Below are 17,495 nucleotides of genomic sequence, written 5' to 3' on the forward strand. Positions count from 1 at the left end.
CTCAAAGCTCCAATCCTGGCCACAATGACACGACAAATAAAAATATGCTGAGCAAACAAACAATACTTTTCTGTTCCAGGGCCCACTGGGAAGATCTGCACTTGCTGCAGGTCCCATCCACTCACCCAAGTATAATAAAGGAACATCTGTCATGTGCGAGCACTGTGCCAGGTTCTATGAATGGCTGAACAGCAGGGTATCTGCCCTCTTAGAGCTTATAGAGCTTACATTCCAGTGATGAAGACACAGAACAAGTAGCACAAGTGAGCTGAGTGTTGCCCGGGATGCTATGGAAGTAAAAGATATGGGTCCAACACCACCTAGGAGATCTGGCAGAGAATCTTTGGAAGAAGTAATTATTCTTTTTTTTTTTTTTCTTGAGATGGGGTCTCTCTGTCACCAGGCTGGAGTGCAGTGGTGTAATTTTGGCTCACTGCAACCTCCGCCTCCCGGGTTCAAGAGATTCTCCTGCCTCAGCCTCCCGAGTAGCTGAGACTACAGGCACCTACAACCACGCCTGGCTAATTTTTCTATTTTTAGTAGAGATGGGGTTTCCTTATGTTGGCCAGGATGGTCTCAATCTCGACCTCGTGATCTGCCCCTCCTCGGCCTCCCAGAGTGCTGGGATTACAGGCGTGAGCCACCACACCCGGCCAGAAATGATTCTTAATTAGGTTCCTTAGAATCTAAAATTCTACCCTGTCTCCTTATCCTATTCTCAGGAAGGTGGCTGTTGGGTTTTCTAGTATAAAAGTTATCTGATTTTGAGTTATATGCCTAGTATTCCTGGCCACAGTTAACTGAACCAACGGACTGACAGCTGGGCATAAGACCTCCATCTAGTAGGAATACTGCACACAGGATGGTTACTACCTGACTTAACTAGAGCCTCTATGGGAAGTCTAAACATCAAACAGAAAGAAAGGAGCAGAAACACAGAGAGCAGGAGAAGAAGCAGAAAGAATAGTAAGGTTATAAAAATGGCAGTCACAAACCCTATGGTATTGAATTAAAACCATATTCTAAACTCATGATTTTTACTTATTTTTAAAAATATGAAATGGGGTCTTGCTGTGTCACTCAGGCTGCAGTGCAGTGGTACAATCACAGCTCACTACAGCCTCAACCTCCTGGACTCAAGCGATCCTCCTGCCACAGCCTCCTAAGTAGCTAGGATTACAGGAATGTGCCACCATGCCTGGCTAATTTTTATTTTTTAAATGTTTGGAGGATGAGGTCTTGCTATGATGTCCAGGCTGGTCTTGAACTCCTGGCTCAAGTGATCCTCCCACCTTGGCCTCCCAAAGTCCTGGGATATAGGCATGAGCCACCATACCTGGCTCATGGTTTTTAATAACATACAGATGGATAGATAGAATAATAAATTCAGTGTGTGTATTTGCGTATTGTTTTAACATATATACATAAATGTTTTCTAGCTCTGTCTGCTGAGAAGGCCTACAAGCAATGACACTCTGCCAATGATACTCTGGCCAGGAGTATATTTTGTGTCCAGATCTTGGTTTCCAGACTTGGTTTCTAAGTTCCTTTTTTCTGGAATAAAAGGAACTGGGAGCTTAGAGAAATGACTGATACCAGGGCTGAGATGGAACATGTGAGTAAGCCTGAAACATCTTGTCCCAGAAAATGCTTAGAAAGTGACAGAGGCAATGTTGAAACAACACAGGTGCCAATTTCAATGAGTTCTCACTGGCCAAATCTGAGCCAATTTGAGCAACAAAATAAACTATGTTAGCATTCGATTATAGCCTGCAGAATAAAACAGATATCCATTCATTCATACTGATATAAATTATCAAATAAATAAATGGGGAAAAGGGACAGCTCTTCCTTATAGTAGAATACCAATTAATAAATACAGGTAAAATAATGAAACAAAGTCACCATTAGGCAAGCATAACATTAATACCTGTTATAAGGAAGAATCATTGATGGCAGAAACGAAAATCAGTAGGCAAAATTTTAAGGATAAATAAGACATTCACACAGCTTCAAAGTATAACATTCTTATTAATTTCAAAGGGAAAATTCCTAATTGTACAGTGGAGAAACCTGGCACACACCACCTTAGCCATGTGATCAAAGTTACCACCACCTAGGCTGGGCACGGTGGCTCATGCCTGTAATCCCAGCACTTTGGGAGGCCAAGGTGGGTGGACCAACTGAGGTCAGGAGTTCGAGACCAGCTTGGCCAGCATGGCGAAAACCTGTCTCTATTAAAAATACAAAAATCAGCTGGGTGTGGTGGCGGGCACCTGTAATCCCAGGTACTCAGTATGCTGAGGCAGGAGAATCACTTTGAACCTGGGAGGCGGAGCTTGCAGTGAGCTGAGATTACGCCACTGCACTCCAGCCTGGGTGACAGAGTGGGACCCCGTCTCAAAAAAAAAAAACCAAAACAAAATGTTACCACCACTCTCTGCTAGGAGGCACTAAGAATGGCACAATGTCACTCTGTGGTTGTCTTGCCAAAAATGCAGACCCTCAATCATATCATGTAAAAACATTAGACAAACTCAAATTGGAGAATATTCTATAAAATAACTGGCCTGGACTCTTCCGAAGTGTCAAGGTCATGAAAGATAAAGACGGAGAAACTGTCACAGGCTGACAGAGATGAAGGAAACACGACAACAAAATGCAATGTGGGACCCTGGACCAGAAAAAGAACATCATCGGGACAACTGGTTTGAATCTCCGTAGATTACTTAGTAGTAGTTTATCAGTGTTAACTTCCTGGTTTTCTTTTTTGAGACGGAGTCTCACTCTGTCGCCCCAGCTGGAGTGCAGTGGCATGATTTTGGCTCACTGCAACCTCTGCCTCCTGGGCTCAGGTGATTCTCCTGCCTCAGCCTCCCAAGTAGCTGGAATTACCAGAGCGCACCACCAGGCCCGGCTAATTTTTTTTTTAGTAGAGACAGGGTTTCACCATGTTGGCCAGGCTGGTCTCGAACTCCCGACCTCAGGTGATCTGCCCACCTCAGCCTTCCAAAGTGCTGGAATTACAGGCATGAGCCACCACACCCAGCAATTTCCTGGTTTTAATAAACTACCGTATGGCTTTGTAAGATGTTATCATTGGAAGAAGCTAGATGAAAGGTACATGGGAATTTTCTATTTCTGCAACTTTCTGTAAGTCTAAAATTACTTCAAAACAAAAAGGAAAAAAACAAAGAAAAGAAAAGCAGGCTGGGCGCGGTGGCTCACGCCTGTAATCCCAGCACTTTGGGAGGCCGAGGTGGGCGGATCACAAGTTCAGGATATCGAGACCATCCTGGCCAACATGGTGAAACTCCGTCTCTACTAAAAACACAAAAAATTAGCCGGGGGTGGTGGCGGGCGCCTGTAGTCCCACCTACTCAGGAGGCTGAGGCAGGAGAATGGCTTGAACCCGGGAGGTGGAGCTTGCAGTGAGCTGAGATTCAGCCACTGCACTCCAGCCTGGGTGACAGAGTGAGATTCCGTCTCAAAAAAAAAAAAAAAAAGAAAAACAGTCACCGAGGTAGGGAGCAGCAGTCCCTGAGGGGTAGACAGTGATCCAAGCATCTGCGGGAGCCCGTACCCTGGATTCTGACTGCCTCACACCCACCATACTGTTAGGACATGCTTCCATTACCCAAGGACCTTTGATTCCTGGCCCCATTCTCTGCTTCCTGAAAGACTAGCTAACATTACCTGAGGGTTCCACAAAGGGCCTGTGGGGGAAGGTGGGCTACTATAGATGGTGCCCAAGGATGCACCAGGCCTTGCTGTGCCTGGCTAAGGTGGGCTTGAAACATTGGCTGGTCTGTGAAATGTCCTTGGGGGACGGTGTCCAGACCCTCTGCAGACTGAATAAACTGCATGTTTATTCCAGGCTCGTTTAGCTAGAAGAGCAGTACAGACAGGGCTGAGGCCGACTCCATGGCCACATGTGCAGAGGCCAAACCCATAATTTCTCTCCCTATGCTTCCTAATGTCTGCCATGTTAGTCTTTCGAAGGAAGCCCCCACAGAGCTGAGCTTGCTTGGTTACCTGGAGGACTACTGCTCAGTCCAAGTAGAGGAGGGTAAGGAACCAGTCACGCTGGAGGTGCCCAACACTGGCCTAGTCCCCAAGGCTGAAGAAACATGGGTCTGGCTTGACCCCAAGACATGGGGTGGGGAGGAATAGGGAGTATAATATAGTAGCAGAAACAGGCAAGCTTCTACGGGTCCCTTCCCCTTAGAATTTTAGGGTATGGAACAAGGAGGCTACACACTAAACTGCAGAACCATCTCTGCTTGGGCCTCTGAGCTCTTCCTCCACTCCCAGTGGAGAAGTTCTGGGGACTGAGTTGCATGAGGACTGGCAGAGGGTGGCAGTTCAGTCTGGTCCCTGTCTTCTTCCAGCCAGCTGTTTTCTTAGCTGCCATACTTCTGAGCTTCCTGGGAACATGAGAAAGTCCGGCGACTATGAGGGATGGGGATCATTCTGAAGGAAATAAGGGAACTCCATCCCTCCTTGCCTTGAAGGGGGTGGAAAGGCAGCTCCTCTCCTGAAGGCTTGTCAGCAGGTTATGGGTCCATAACAAAGGGGCCAGAGTTGGGCGAAATTCCTCCTTCAGGTTTTGGAGCTGAGAAGGGGTCTTCACAGGCTATGAGGAGGTAAGCAGGTGTGAGACTGGGTAGAGACGGGAGAGGTATGAGGGGAAGATAAGTCAGTTGCCATGCCACAGCCAAGGGGCCTTTATTGGATGGTGAGGGCACATAGGAGCAGGCAGGTGGCTGCTAGATGGTGTTGCACACCTTCTCAGGGTGCAGTGGTGCCCGGATGTCCAGTTTGCGAGTCTTGCTGTCCTTGTCGATGATCTCCAGACGCAGCTTGGGGAGGCGCTTCTCAGTCTGGGGCGAGGGCAGTTCTGGGCTCTTGAGTAGCTGCTTGTCTGAGTCTTCCACTGTGATGCGCAGAGTACAGCCCCCTGGCAGCAGATCCTGCTCATAGGCTGCTGCCAGCTGGTTCACCACACGGCGCTCTACCTGTGGGCGGGGAGGTGAAGTGGTCACTCCCTCGGCCTGGAGGCTGGCCTCCATCACTTACTGCTAGGGCAACTCAGAGACCTCCTTTGAGCCTGAGCCTCAGTTTTCTCATTTGCCAGCTGGGGCTCATAACAGCTAGCTCACAGGACTGCGCTCAGTTTCTGAGGCTCCCAGCCCAGTTCCCCAGTCCTAGTGGGGTTCATACTTGCCTACCCTCCAGCAGGGGTTTTACTTGGTGATCATGTGTTTATGGTCCTGAATGGGCATCCGCTCTGGGTGTGAATAATTCCAGCAACCAAGCTATAGGGAGGCAGGCTGAGAGCTCAGGAACTGGGTCTGGGGGGCTCTGGGGAGACAGGTATGGAGTCGCCTACATTTCTCAGGCTCCTGTGCTCACCTCATGTTTGATGGAGCGGGCACCATAGTGCACATTGTAGCCGTCGACCAGCACGTCTGCCACCTCGCGGTCCCAGAGCAGCGTGATGTTGTGCCTTTGCTTGGCCTGAGATGGGTCAGATGGAAGCGTGCCTGCATGTGGCCCACTGCTTTCCATCTCTGGCCACTCTGGCCTGAGGCCAGGGCCACTGGCCCCACACCACTGTGCTCCACCTTTTGTGTGTGTGGCGGTGCCCCCAGTCCAGCATTCCAGATTTCCAGTGGCTGGCTATCCCGCCCCCACCCATGGGCAGTCCCCTCTTACTCTCTTGGCCCAGAAGTTTAGTTCCTTGTTGACGAGTTGGATGAGCTCCGAGTGGCAGAAGGGGAGGAAGTAGACGATCTCATTGATCCGTCCCAGAAACTCATCCCTCCGGAAGTGAGCCTGCAGGGCCAGGTTAGGGGTGGGATGAGCTCAGTGACCCACAGGGGGTTAGGGAAATTACCAGACACCAGGGGAAGACTGGGGAAATTACGGGGCTTCCAGATCTTTAGGATGGCTAAGATCACCCTCCCCAAACTTTAGGCTCCAGCAGGAAGTGCCAAGAAAGGCCTCTTACTTTCAGGATAGGGCGAATCACATTCTCCTTGAAGTTCTTTGAGATGGTGATCTTGTCACTTATCTGGACATCCCCTGTGGAGGCAGAATCATAAACTGCTTACTCCCCACACTCAGGGAACTTTGGGGCTGTGCCTGCCCCTTGGCCTGCTCATGCAAAGAGCCCTGATCCCGCCCGTCTGTGTGGTCCTGGTCAAGGTCTAAGGCTCTCTGGGCTTCAGCCTGGTCTCTTCCTCTGACCAGGCACTTTCTGAGGCCTTTCCAGCTCTCATGTGTACGAAGCCTGTGGTTCCTCAGGGTTGGAGTTGTGTGAGGGAGGGAGGGAGAGGAGAGAGGAGAGGAAACGTCAGGATTAAGACTTGAGTCCTGACTTGGAGAAGGGGGCTGCAGGGCTCGATCTTGAATGGAAAAGATGACAGACACAGCTTCCTGCCGGATGTGCTCCTTTTTTCAGCACTCTCCAAGGCCCACCTACGTAGGAAGCTGCCCTGGGTGAACAAGGCTGTGTCCACTGCCATAGAGTTTTCGATCTGCTGTCCCCTTCTTGCACCAAAGCATCTCTATCTGTTGTATGCGCATCTCCTCAGTCCCCTAAGACCCTGGGCAGCTTCTGGCCCCTCACCCTGGTGTAGCTCTGTCCATTCCTGCCTGGAGCCCTCTTATCACCCAACAGACTTGGGGCTTTCTTGAAGAAGTGGGGTCTCTGTCTCTTTCGTCTCAACCCCCACTACTTGATATGGTGCCTGCTGTCTGCTCAGTGTCAGCTAGGGACAGAGCTGCCCACTAGAACCTTCACCTGGGCCCAGGGCCCCAATCCCATTCTTCCCCAGGAGATAGGCTGGTGGCCTGGTCACTGGCCCAGACTGCTCAGGTCAGCCGCCATACCCAGGTTTTCGGCAATACGGTTACGACTCATCTCCAAAGCTTCCTGCCTCAGCTGCAGTGCGTGCTGTGCGATCTCATCACTGGCCACATTGGAGGTCATGATGAAGATGGCGTCCTTGCAATCAATGGTCTTCCCTTTTCCATCTGTCAGCCGGCCCTGGGAAGGGAAGGAAGGGAATGTACAGTCAGGGAGCTATGTGCCTGGGCAGGCCTTAGCACTCTCAGTTCTCACCCGAGAGTTCAGGAGGCCTCCCGAGAGCCCTGTGTCTCCCTCCAGCCCTAGTGGCCAGCTGCTTCCTCTTCTGGGTTCTCCAAGCACTGGACTCGCACCTTGGCTGCTGTGCTCGCTACCCTGCACTGCAACTGCCCTCCCTACTGAGTGCCTTCAGGTGAGGCTGCACTTGCTCTCTGGCATCTCTCAGGGCACCCGACTATCCCTGCATCCAGAAGTCAGTCACAGCCATCCATTTGTGCAACCAACACATTTTTTGGAGGCCCGCTCTGGGCCAGGCTCTGTGGTGGGGTACTGGGGTCCCACTGAGCCTTCAACATGCTCCCAGTATAGAGAAGCAGTGAGATTCAGGAAACAAGCACAATATGTTAAGTATGACGATAAAGGGAAGCCCAGCATGCTGCAGGAATTCAGAGGAGGGTACTTTACACGGCTACCGTGAGGACCAGATGTGGTTATCTGGTGAAAAATTCTTAGCAAACCAAGCTGTACGAATGTTCAGAGCTAAAATTACTATAGTAGGTGATATACAATGAATTGAAACAGGACAATCTCTTATCTTTGGAGCTGCCATCTGGCCTAACAGGGATAAAAAATGAGATTGCTTCTTTAACCATTGGGAAGTTTCCTTGGAATGTTCAACTCTTTCTAGAAGGGACACAGGAGGCATCTATACTGGAGAAAGATGCACCAAAGGAGGAGAAAAGGAGCAAACAGTAAAGGGCAGAGACAGAAGAACGATAAAAGTACAGCGTTCTGGGACCAATCAGTTCAAGGGTACAGAGCCCCGCTCACTCAGCGAACCTCAAGGGCATGACGGTACAACAGCACTTTATATCATAACAAAAGCAATGATCAGGGACTCCTTGACAGCAAGCAATAGAGTGACAACACTGAACACGGACAGGGACTTCTAGTTTCATCACAGATGCTCTGCTTAGTGCTTTTTGTGTACAGTCGTACTCCTTCTAGTAGGAAAGTGGCTCTTTGATGGCAGAGGCTGGGTCTTGTTCATCACTGTGTCCCAGAACAGCATCCAGTACAGAGTAGGTGTTCGATACCTGCTTGCTGGAGGCTGGAATCTTCAAGTCCACCCTTGGAGATAGGTGGTTAGGAACCTTACAAAGAAACTGAGGCTCAGAGAGGATCAGTAACTTGTTCGAGGTTTCACAGCTAGGATACAGTAGAGGCAAGACTTGAATTGTCTGACTTCAGAGCCCATGCCCTTCCTCTGTACCAGGCTACAGAGGTCATACCAATGCTGCTGGATGAATGAGGCCTCATGCTATTTTCTTTCCTTTGACAGAATTTTCTCAGAATTCTGCTAAATTCAGTTTGTATCCTTTGCCCCTCACTGGAGAGATGCAACTGGGACAGGTGCTAGGGAGGAGATCTGCCTGAGATTTCTTCCGGGAAGCAGAGAAAGCATAGCTCCCTCCAAGCCAGAAACCGTGGCTCGGGGGATATACACCACTGATCTCAGCCTGTTGGCTCCTGCCTGAGCCAGGGATGCTGGGCCCTGCCCGAGCTTCAGGGTCAGCCCTTGCTTCTAAAGCCAGTATAATGGTAAACCCAGTGTTGCCCCTTAGGAGCAAAGGAGAAAGGACTGTGCATCAACCGAGCTAGCTTACTGCATGCTGGGTGTACTTTCCAGCCTTGCTTTCCACTGGACCTTGGCACAGGCCTCTGAGAAACTGTTAATTCCCAAAGGGTCTATTCACAAGGGGCCTAGTAATCCATGTCCTGGAGCTGGTCACTCTGTTGTCCCTGCCTTGGGGCAGGAAAAGGGAAGCAAGAGTGCAAGCGGATATCCTTGAGCTTTTACCAGCAGCTTTTCACTCTTACCTCCCTGCTTATGGGTTCTAACCTAACAGAATCCACTGAGGGTAGGTCTAGTTTTGGGGACCAGGTGTGTGTGTGTGTGTGTGTGTGTGTGTGTGTGTGTGACATGTCCAAGCATGTGCATATGACAGTGTGTGTGTTCCACACTCACTTTGCAGAGCTCATCCCCAAGGACTGGCTTCACACACTGCTATACTGGCCAGAGCAATAACCCAGCAGCAATTTCATTCTAAGAGATCAAAGCTCTGCTCATAACTGGGCCTGAGGATGGGTCCCAGATGGGTGAGGGGAGCACGTGCAGTGCACAACTGACCCAAAGGGTGACTTTCAGTGCTCATGTCTACTTCTCCTCAGTTTCCTTGGCAATAAAGATGTGTCTCAAGCAGGAAGCTGTCTGTGCCTCACCTCCCTCTAACCACCAGAGCGTGCACATCCTGGGTGGGGCTTGAATGTTCACCCCAGGGTTATGGGGCTGCTTTCCCACTGTCTCACATATGATCCTTGGTGGGAGGAGTGGGGGGGCTGGGCTCTCTGGGGACTAGTCTCTTTCTGGGACTTCTGCCCTGGGGTCACCTGTAAATGGCCAGCATTAGTCCTGCTTGGTGCTTTGATGAGAGCAATAGGGTTACTTTTCTGGGTCCAGGCTTGGGAGAACTGGACTGGGTAGGCATGAGGGTGCTTCCCTCACACCTCCAGCCTGGATTAGGTGCCCCTACAACTCCCGTGAGCACTTGCTATTTGTCACTAGTGCAGCACTGGCCACAGTGAACTGAACTATTTTTAGCTGCCTGTCTCCGCACTCATTGGTCATGCCGAGGACAGGGCTGCGTCCCTGCCCCACACAGTGCCTCATGAATAAATGAATGAGCTACATTCTTTTGGTTTGCTCTTTTTCGTTTTTGAGACAGGGTCTGGCTCTGTTGCCCAGGTTGGAGCACAGCGGTGCAATCTCTGCTCACTGCAACCTCCGCCTCTGAGGCTCAAGCCATCCTCCCACCTCAGCCTCCTGAGTAGTGAGGACTACAGGCACACGCCACTATGTCCAGCTGATTTTTGTATTTTTTGTAGAGACAAGGTTTCGCCATGTTGCCCAAGCTGGTCTCGAACCCCTGAGCTCAAGTAATCTGCCTGCCTCGGCCTTCCAAAGTGCTGGGATTACAGGTGTGACCCACCGTGTCTGGCTTGGTTTACTTCCTACCTCTCTGGCGAGTCTGTCTTGACTCTTCCCTGATAAGTCCCAAAGCTCTGTGTTTTCTCTGCACACTATACACTCCCTGGGTTAGAGACCTCATCTATTCCTGTGGCTTCCATTAACCTCTCTGGGCTGAAGGATTCTTGAACTGCTATTTTCAGTCAGACCTTTCCTATACTCCTGACCCATGAAACTGATGAACCACCTCTTGGCCATCTCCACCTGGATGTCCCTCAGGCATCTCACCTTCAACATTTCCACACCTCAGTGCCTCACCTTCCTCTCCAATCTGCTGCTTTCCACAGTGTTCGCCGCCTCAGCTGATGGCCAACTGGAAGTAGCCAACTGCCCACCCTTGGCTCCTCCCTCTCTCCTCAGTCAACCTTCTAGTAGTTTCTCCAGCCCATGGCCTCCCCAGCCCTAGCTTGGGCTCCCCAGCAGTCTCCTTGTTAATGACTCTCTCCCTTCTCATCCATTCTTTACACAGCTGCCCATGGCATCTTTGTAAAGTGAAAATGTGACTGTTTCTTTCTTGCTTAAAGTCTTTCAAAGGCTCCTTACTCTCTACGAGAGAAATGCAAACTTCTGTGCCTGGCATTTTAACTGGGCCCTGTTTACCTTACCTACCTTCTCTCTACCACTCCGTTCTTGTTTTCCCTCTGCAGTTGAGCAGTACTGACGAGCTGCAGTTCCCTGAGCATGCCAGGCTGTTTCATGCCCTGTACTTTTGCACATTAGGTTTCTACTGCCAGCCCCTCCACTCTGTTCACTTAGCACTTACTAACTCTTTGAAGGTTTGCTAAACTACTGTTGAATTAAATTAGTCAATACAACATTTCCCCTGACTTTGTGGGCTCTGGGAATGGTTCAAGTGAACATGACAATGGCCCGTCCTCTAAGAGCCTAAATCGAGTAAACCTGGATGGCAGCTTTGGTCAATGGAACCAAGAGCATTGTAGGCTGGGCCTGGGGGAAGGGGCGACAACAGCTGCAGGAAGGAATTCCTATCAATCCCTAAAAGGCAGTCAGTGGAGTGAAGTGACGGAGGAGGGGGAGACAGGGCTTTCATGTAGGGCTAGTTGTACTTCAGTCAGCAGTTGCCTTCTGTCTTTTCGGGCCAAGAATGCCATCAGAGGTGCCTCTCTTAGGGAGGCCAGAGATCAAACAGGCCGTGATGCTCACCCTCCCTGAGTGGCATGGTCCCGTCCCTTCAGTGCTTCACTGAGATGGACCTCGCTCTTTTGGCCCTAGCTACATGGTGGTCATTCAAGCTGCAGGATCTAGAACTGGGCTGCCTGGGTTTGAATCCTTGATTCTCTCCCCCCAGCTGCATGACCATAAGTGAATGAATTAATGTTACCTTGCTTTAGTTTCCACATCTGTTCAACAGAGGCCATAATAATAGCTAGCTTTGGAGGGTTGTTGAAAAGGTTAAATTGATACACATAAGCCTCTGAAGACAGTGAATGGCACACAAAATGCCAGCTACTACCATGTCTCCTTTCTACCTGTCTACCAGGCAGAGAGCTCCCAGAGGGCAGGTTCGGGTCTGGCCATAGCTGTGCACTTGAATCCCATCAAGAGGCTGGAATGGAGTGGAGGCCTCAGCGTACACGTGTGAGTAACGGAGTGTGTGATCTCTGAAGGACTGGTCTCTCCTCAGCAGGAGGTTCAGGGCAGGGAGCAGCTGAAGGGCTAGGAAGACACAACAAAACAGGCAGGGGCAAGGAGGCTGGGCCAGGTGGGGAAGGCAGTGAGCAGCTGGTAGGAGATCTGGATCTAGGTCTTCCTGGCTTGGTACCTGATGTGCTGTTCGGTCTGGAGGAGTCCCCTCCCTGTGGCCTCCTGTGACATGGGAAGCAAACCACCTTCCTATTTTCCCAGGGCTGCAGGAGGCTAGGTAGACAGGTGAGCTGGACTCATGGCCAGGTGCTGGCTAATACAGTTCCTGCACGGGAGAAGAGGGGCCTCATCCCTGGTTCAGTCCTTGGCTCCTCATGCTCTTTTGATGGAGCAGGGCCTCTGAAAAGGTGGAATTCATCTTCTTCCATGATTGTAAGCAATCCCTCGCCTGGCTCAAGGTAAACAGTGGTATAGGGGGAGAACTGGGGCTCTGGGATCAGACATATCTGTAGCCCAATCTTGGCTCTTTACACAGCAGCTCTGGCCTTAGGCATGTCTTTTATAACCTCTCTGAACCTCAGTTTCTTCATCTGTAAAAAATGAGCAATTTCTCCTTTGCCTGGTAGGAATTTTTCTACCTGCCTTATGAGGATTATGATAATGGCTGTAACGTCTTTAGTACAGGTCTAGTACACAGAAAGTACTGGATAGAATTAAGTTCTTCTCTCCATTTAGAACTTACCCCTACCAGCAGGGGAACTGGACCATCTGTAAGAACCCTCAGATTCTCAGAAGAGAAAGACTCCATGAACCAGGGTATCAGCATCTCACCATTAGCAGCAACAATATTAGCATTTTAAAGAACTGCAGGAGACAATGTTTGGCACACAGGGAGGAACAAGAGCTGTCTGAGGCAGAAGGATTTTTGGGGCTTCTCTGATTCAGCCTCCTCGTTTGTCACATGAGGTCTCTGATGCCTAGAGATGGGCAGTGACTTGCCAAGGTCACAAAGCCAGTCAGGAGCAGAGCTGGAACTAAAAATTCACGTCTCTCTCTCATGGCACCTCTGCCACACCATGTCTCTCTAGAAGGTGGCCTGAGCAGCCACGCAATTTCAACTCTTAGGCAGAGCTGGTCTTCCCTTGAGTGCCCCACCTGGGCCCTAGTGCAGAGGGGCTAAGCTGCACCTGCTGGATGAATGAACGTACACATGCGGGAGCAGGAAGCCGAGGAATGACCAGCTAGCCTCTGGGCCCTCGCTTTCTGCTGTTCACAGTCCCCCTTATCTCCAGTGTCCTCCCGCTCCATCCTGGCCCAAGGTGACTCTCACCTCATCAAACAGCTGCAGCATGATGGTGAGCACATCTGGATGGGCTTTGTCTACTTCATCAAAGAGCACCACGGCATTGGGGCACTGCTTCAACTTCTTGGTCAGCTGACCACCCTCCTCATGGCCAACGTAGCCTGGTGGGGACCCGATAAACTTGGCCACCTGGTAGAAGGAAGGAAACATGCTAGGAAGGCCTTTCTGTGCTTTTAGTTTCCAACATGGGGCATGCATGGGAAGATGACTTTATATACTATTAAGGTTGCCTGTCTCAACAGAGACGATTGGCTGTCCGTCTCCTGGTGTGGCAGATAGATCTTCTCTCTGTTTATTCTTCAGAGCAAATCCTATGTGAAACAAATCAGTGACCCTGCTGCACACCTGTGCTCCCAATGACAAATCCCAAGGCTGCTGGAATTATCTGAGGCCCAAAGGCCCAAATGTTAAGACCCAGGCAGTCATGCTGACAAGCCCTCCAAACCATGCTTCATTCAAAGACTGTCATCACTCACCTCGTGTCGCTCCTGGAACTCGGACATGTCCAGCCTGATGAAGCCCTGTGTGGAAACAAGCAAGCACTAAGTCCGTCTGGAGGCCGGAAAGTGAAGAGAAGGGTTAGGGAGGAAAGCACCTCAACTATCCCCAAGGCTTTCACACCACACCAACACAAGATCTTCTATCTCACGCTCAAGGGATGTTTTTTCTGGCTTCCTCTCTCCTTTTCTGTGTACTCATTTCCTACGAGTCCCTCATTCTCTTCCTTAAAAGACCCAAATCATATACCTGACCTTCTAATCTGACTTGGGGTGTCTTCTTTCAGGGAGGCCTCTCCTGTTCTGATTACCGCATCATCCACCCACTCGTCCACGTTTCCTGAGGGCATCCTGTGTGTGCTGGACACCGGAGTTACAACAGGGAACAGGTCTTGGTCTCCGTCCTTAAGGAGCACCCCATCGGATGGTGCAGACATGGACAAAGTTAGTCACGATCAGTATGGATTGTGATGTGAGGAGGAGAGAAACACTCAGATGGCTCCAGAATGCCTCTCAACTCTGAAAGTCTGTGTGATGCCCATGTCCCTTTGATTTACTTTTCTTCAAAATGAATATATTTTAAAATGTATTTACATTTCTTCATTTCATTAAAAAAAAAATCAATAATATAGCAGTACCACCCTTTTCTCTCCACCACAGGGTGTAGGGGTGATTTCCGAAGAAATAGCCCCATGGGTGAGGGCCACGGTTAGCCCCTGGGGAAGAGAACAGCTTGCAGTGTGTGATCTGAAGAGTTAACACAGGCAGAGTACCTGCTGGTTTTCAAGAACCATGACCTGATTAGGGACCTGTAAAGGCATCCACAGGTGCCCTGTCTAGCTACAACCAGGCCAGAGTTCTCCACAGTCCCCTGGGCTCCTCTCCTACTGGCACATGCCCGCGTCTAAGAGATGGCATTCACTGAATCCTGCTTCACCGGAGAGCCGGCGATGATGGGGGTGCCAAGACCCTCACGGGGAGGTAGCTATGTCTGAAATCCAGGGCCATATTCTAGCTTGGCCACTGGTCAGAAATTCACGCCGTGATGTACTTTTAGTTCTTTCTCTGTCCTGTCATTCTACAGCTGAGACACAGGGTGCAAGAATTCTAGGCTGGGAGCCAGGGGGCTCAGGTTCCAGTCCTAGTTCTGCCTGCCTGTGAAGCCCTGGACATGCTGCCTCCCCTTTCTGAGCTGCAGTTTTGTCCTGTGTTACACAAGGCTCTTGGCTCCTCTCCCTGCCTCACCAGGGGTCTGAGGATCTAACCCAAGAGGTGGGACAGGACTTAGAGAAGTTATTAAGGCCACATGGGGCATGAGCCAGAAAGGATTTCCAGAGGGGCCCTAGGCCGCTCAGTCAACAGATCTGCAGGTTTCAGGAAGGGTGGGAGGATGGTCATGGGGAAGCTGGGAGAAGCAATGGGCTGGAAGCCACAAGATGGGTCTCTGATTAATAACGGCTGACATTTACTGGGTATTTACTATGTGCCTGGCATTGTTTTAAGCAAGCTATAAAGCGCTTAGAACATGTACAAGTCTCTGAGGCAAGCACTACTATCACCTCCACTTTACAGATGAGAAAACTAAGTCATAGATTAAAGTAACTTGCTCAAGGTCACCCGCGCTTGGCAATCCGGCTCCACATCTGTGCTCTTAGCCATCATGCTACACTGCCTCATAGCTTCCCCTCTGCCAATCAGCTGGGCTCTTGACAGTCTTCACCTGAAGAGTTCTGAGCTTTGTGTCCAGATGCCAATGAATGTCTGACGACACATGGACTATAGACTTTCATGCTTACTTATGTCAAGTGACCCGGGTTCTCACCCTAGTTCTTCTAATGATTTGCTGGGTAATTTTGAACACATTTTTGGGCTTGATTTTCTTGGCCAGAATCATCATTTTGATTTCACATGATCTTAGCTTGGGGTTGTCAACAAAGTGAGGCAAGAACAATAAAAGTAACATTCAACATGTACTGATTGCTTACCACATGCCAAGAATGGCGTTTTAACATTTTACATCACTATCTCATTTAACCTTCTGAACAATCCAGGGAGACCGGCACCATTATGGAGCCCACTTTTCAGATGAGAAAGATGATGTAAACAGAGGTCCTGGCCAACTCCACATAGCAGGGTACAGTTGGGATTTGAACCCAGGCAGCTGGACTCAGATACTTGCTCTTTATCCCTCATCATATTGCTACTAGAACTAAGTCTTTTGGGCTCCACCACCCTACCTTATAATGATATCACAGAACACCATTAAGGTTCCTTCTCAAGGCTTATTAGCTCTAGTAATGAAAGTTAACAGAGCCACTCAGTTTGGAAGAAATAGTACACAGGCTAATGAGAGAAAAAAAATAAGTTCACAGATCTGATAAAGAAATCATATAAATGTACAAAGAATGCCTTCTGAAGCAGCAAGATCTGGAGGTGTCAGTGTCTCTTTACAAATGAAGAAACTAGGGATCAGAGAGCCAGAACTAGAATTCACGTCACCAAACTCTGGGCCAGTGCTCATTTCATTTCATCAGCCGTCTTGGGAGACAAATTAAAGGAAGCTTCTGTTTGGTAAAAGTCTCTTTCACACTGGGCTCTGTGAATGGCGCTTTCCATACATCGCTCTTTGGGCCCCAGGCACACTGGTTACACAGCTTAAAGTCCAGGGCTCTCTTGGATTTCGAAGGCAGGTCTCAAACATGCCTGTCATGTGGCTATAAAGTATCTATGCTAAACATAGATTCTGTAATGAGTTGACCCACAGGGCTAGTACAGGTAGGAGTTTCACAGAAGCACCACCTATGATTTAAAAATAAAATACATGATTGTTTTTATGGAGCTTCTCATGCCTCTCATCTCCCAATGTGAAGTGGGGACACACTGGCAAGTTTCCAATCTAGCTTCCTAGAGCAGCTGAGAACAACGGTATCACAGTGAGGAGCTGAGAGACTGGATTGATTCTGGTTTTATTTCTTCCCCTAACAGGGGAAGCCTAAGAATGGTGTAGGGCCTCAGTTTTTCTCATCTGAAAAGTGGGTCTAATTTAGCATCCATGCCAACTTCCCCATATAATCAAATGGGAGAGTAGATGGGGTGCTGCTGTGGTAAGCAGGAAGTGATGAATACATGCAAGTCAAGGAATAGGCACTTGCTGTGTGCTCGCCATGATGTGATGACATAAGTGATAAGCACACAGCATCGTCACTTGATGCTCCCTATAACCTAAGATACGGATTGGAGGGCTTTCACCTTGAGGCAAGAGAGCTGAAACTGGCCTAGGGCCAGTAGAAAGTAGAAGCACTGGAACCTGAAGTAAAGAATGGTTGCTCCAGAGCTCTGTCCACCACAGTGCGCTGCCTCCGAGGGTGATGGTGTTACTTCCTTCTGAGTGAGGCATGCACTGAAGCATGCCAATGTCATCCTGCACCGGGGTAAATCTGTCTCCCATTCAGATGTGCCAACTAAAAAATTACTTGCATTATTAGTCTTTTAACAAGCCCCTTCTCCTTTCTACACCAGCAAGTCAGTACATACTCTCCTTCTACTTCCACTATGTATGAAGACATATGAAGACAGCTTGGATAAGGAGATTATATTTGTAATTAAATATTAACCTTTCTGACAGTATTAAAATTAAACCACTCAGAATTCTTCATCCCTAATCAGGTGGTTCCTGCCCGTAACTGCATCTTCCCTAATAGTCCTGCTAGTTTATGGCCCTTTCCAGAGTGCTAATTGTTTCAATCGCTGCCAACCTGATGAATTGACTTAAAAATGCTATTTCAGTTGGAGCGCATTAGCATGCTACGTGCTGCTTCTTGCTTGCCTGCTTGTCAAGTGGGTCTGCTC

General features: G+C 49.4%; 1 protein-coding gene across 1 annotated transcript in view; it reads right to left on the reverse strand.

Moving 5' to 3' along the window:
- Positions 1-3,849: 3,849 nt before the first annotated feature.
- Positions 3,850-17,495, reverse strand: part of LOC105522316 (caseinolytic peptidase B protein homolog) — an 80,525-nt gene continuing 66,879 nt past the window's right edge. Inside the window, exons 7-13 of the mRNA XM_011956815.1 lie at positions 13,626-13,670; positions 13,117-13,278; positions 6,898-7,054; positions 6,014-6,087; positions 5,719-5,838; positions 5,416-5,520; positions 3,850-5,018 (exon numbers count right to left, since the gene is read on the reverse strand). Coding sequence (XP_011812205.1) covers positions 4,770-5,018; positions 5,416-5,520; positions 5,719-5,838; positions 6,014-6,087; positions 6,898-7,054; positions 13,117-13,278; positions 13,626-13,670 — 912 coding nt within the window. The 3' untranslated portion in view covers positions 3,850-4,769. The remainder of the gene's footprint in view (positions 5,019-5,415; positions 5,521-5,718; positions 5,839-6,013; positions 6,088-6,897; positions 7,055-13,116; positions 13,279-13,625; positions 13,671-17,495) is intronic.

This window comes from Colobus angolensis, unplaced genomic scaffold (genome assembly GCF_000951035.1).
Source record: "Colobus angolensis palliatus isolate OR3802 unplaced genomic scaffold, Cang.pa_1.0 Scaffold424, whole genome shotgun sequence".
NCBI classification, from domain to species: domain Eukaryota; kingdom Metazoa; phylum Chordata; class Mammalia; order Primates; family Cercopithecidae; genus Colobus; species Colobus angolensis.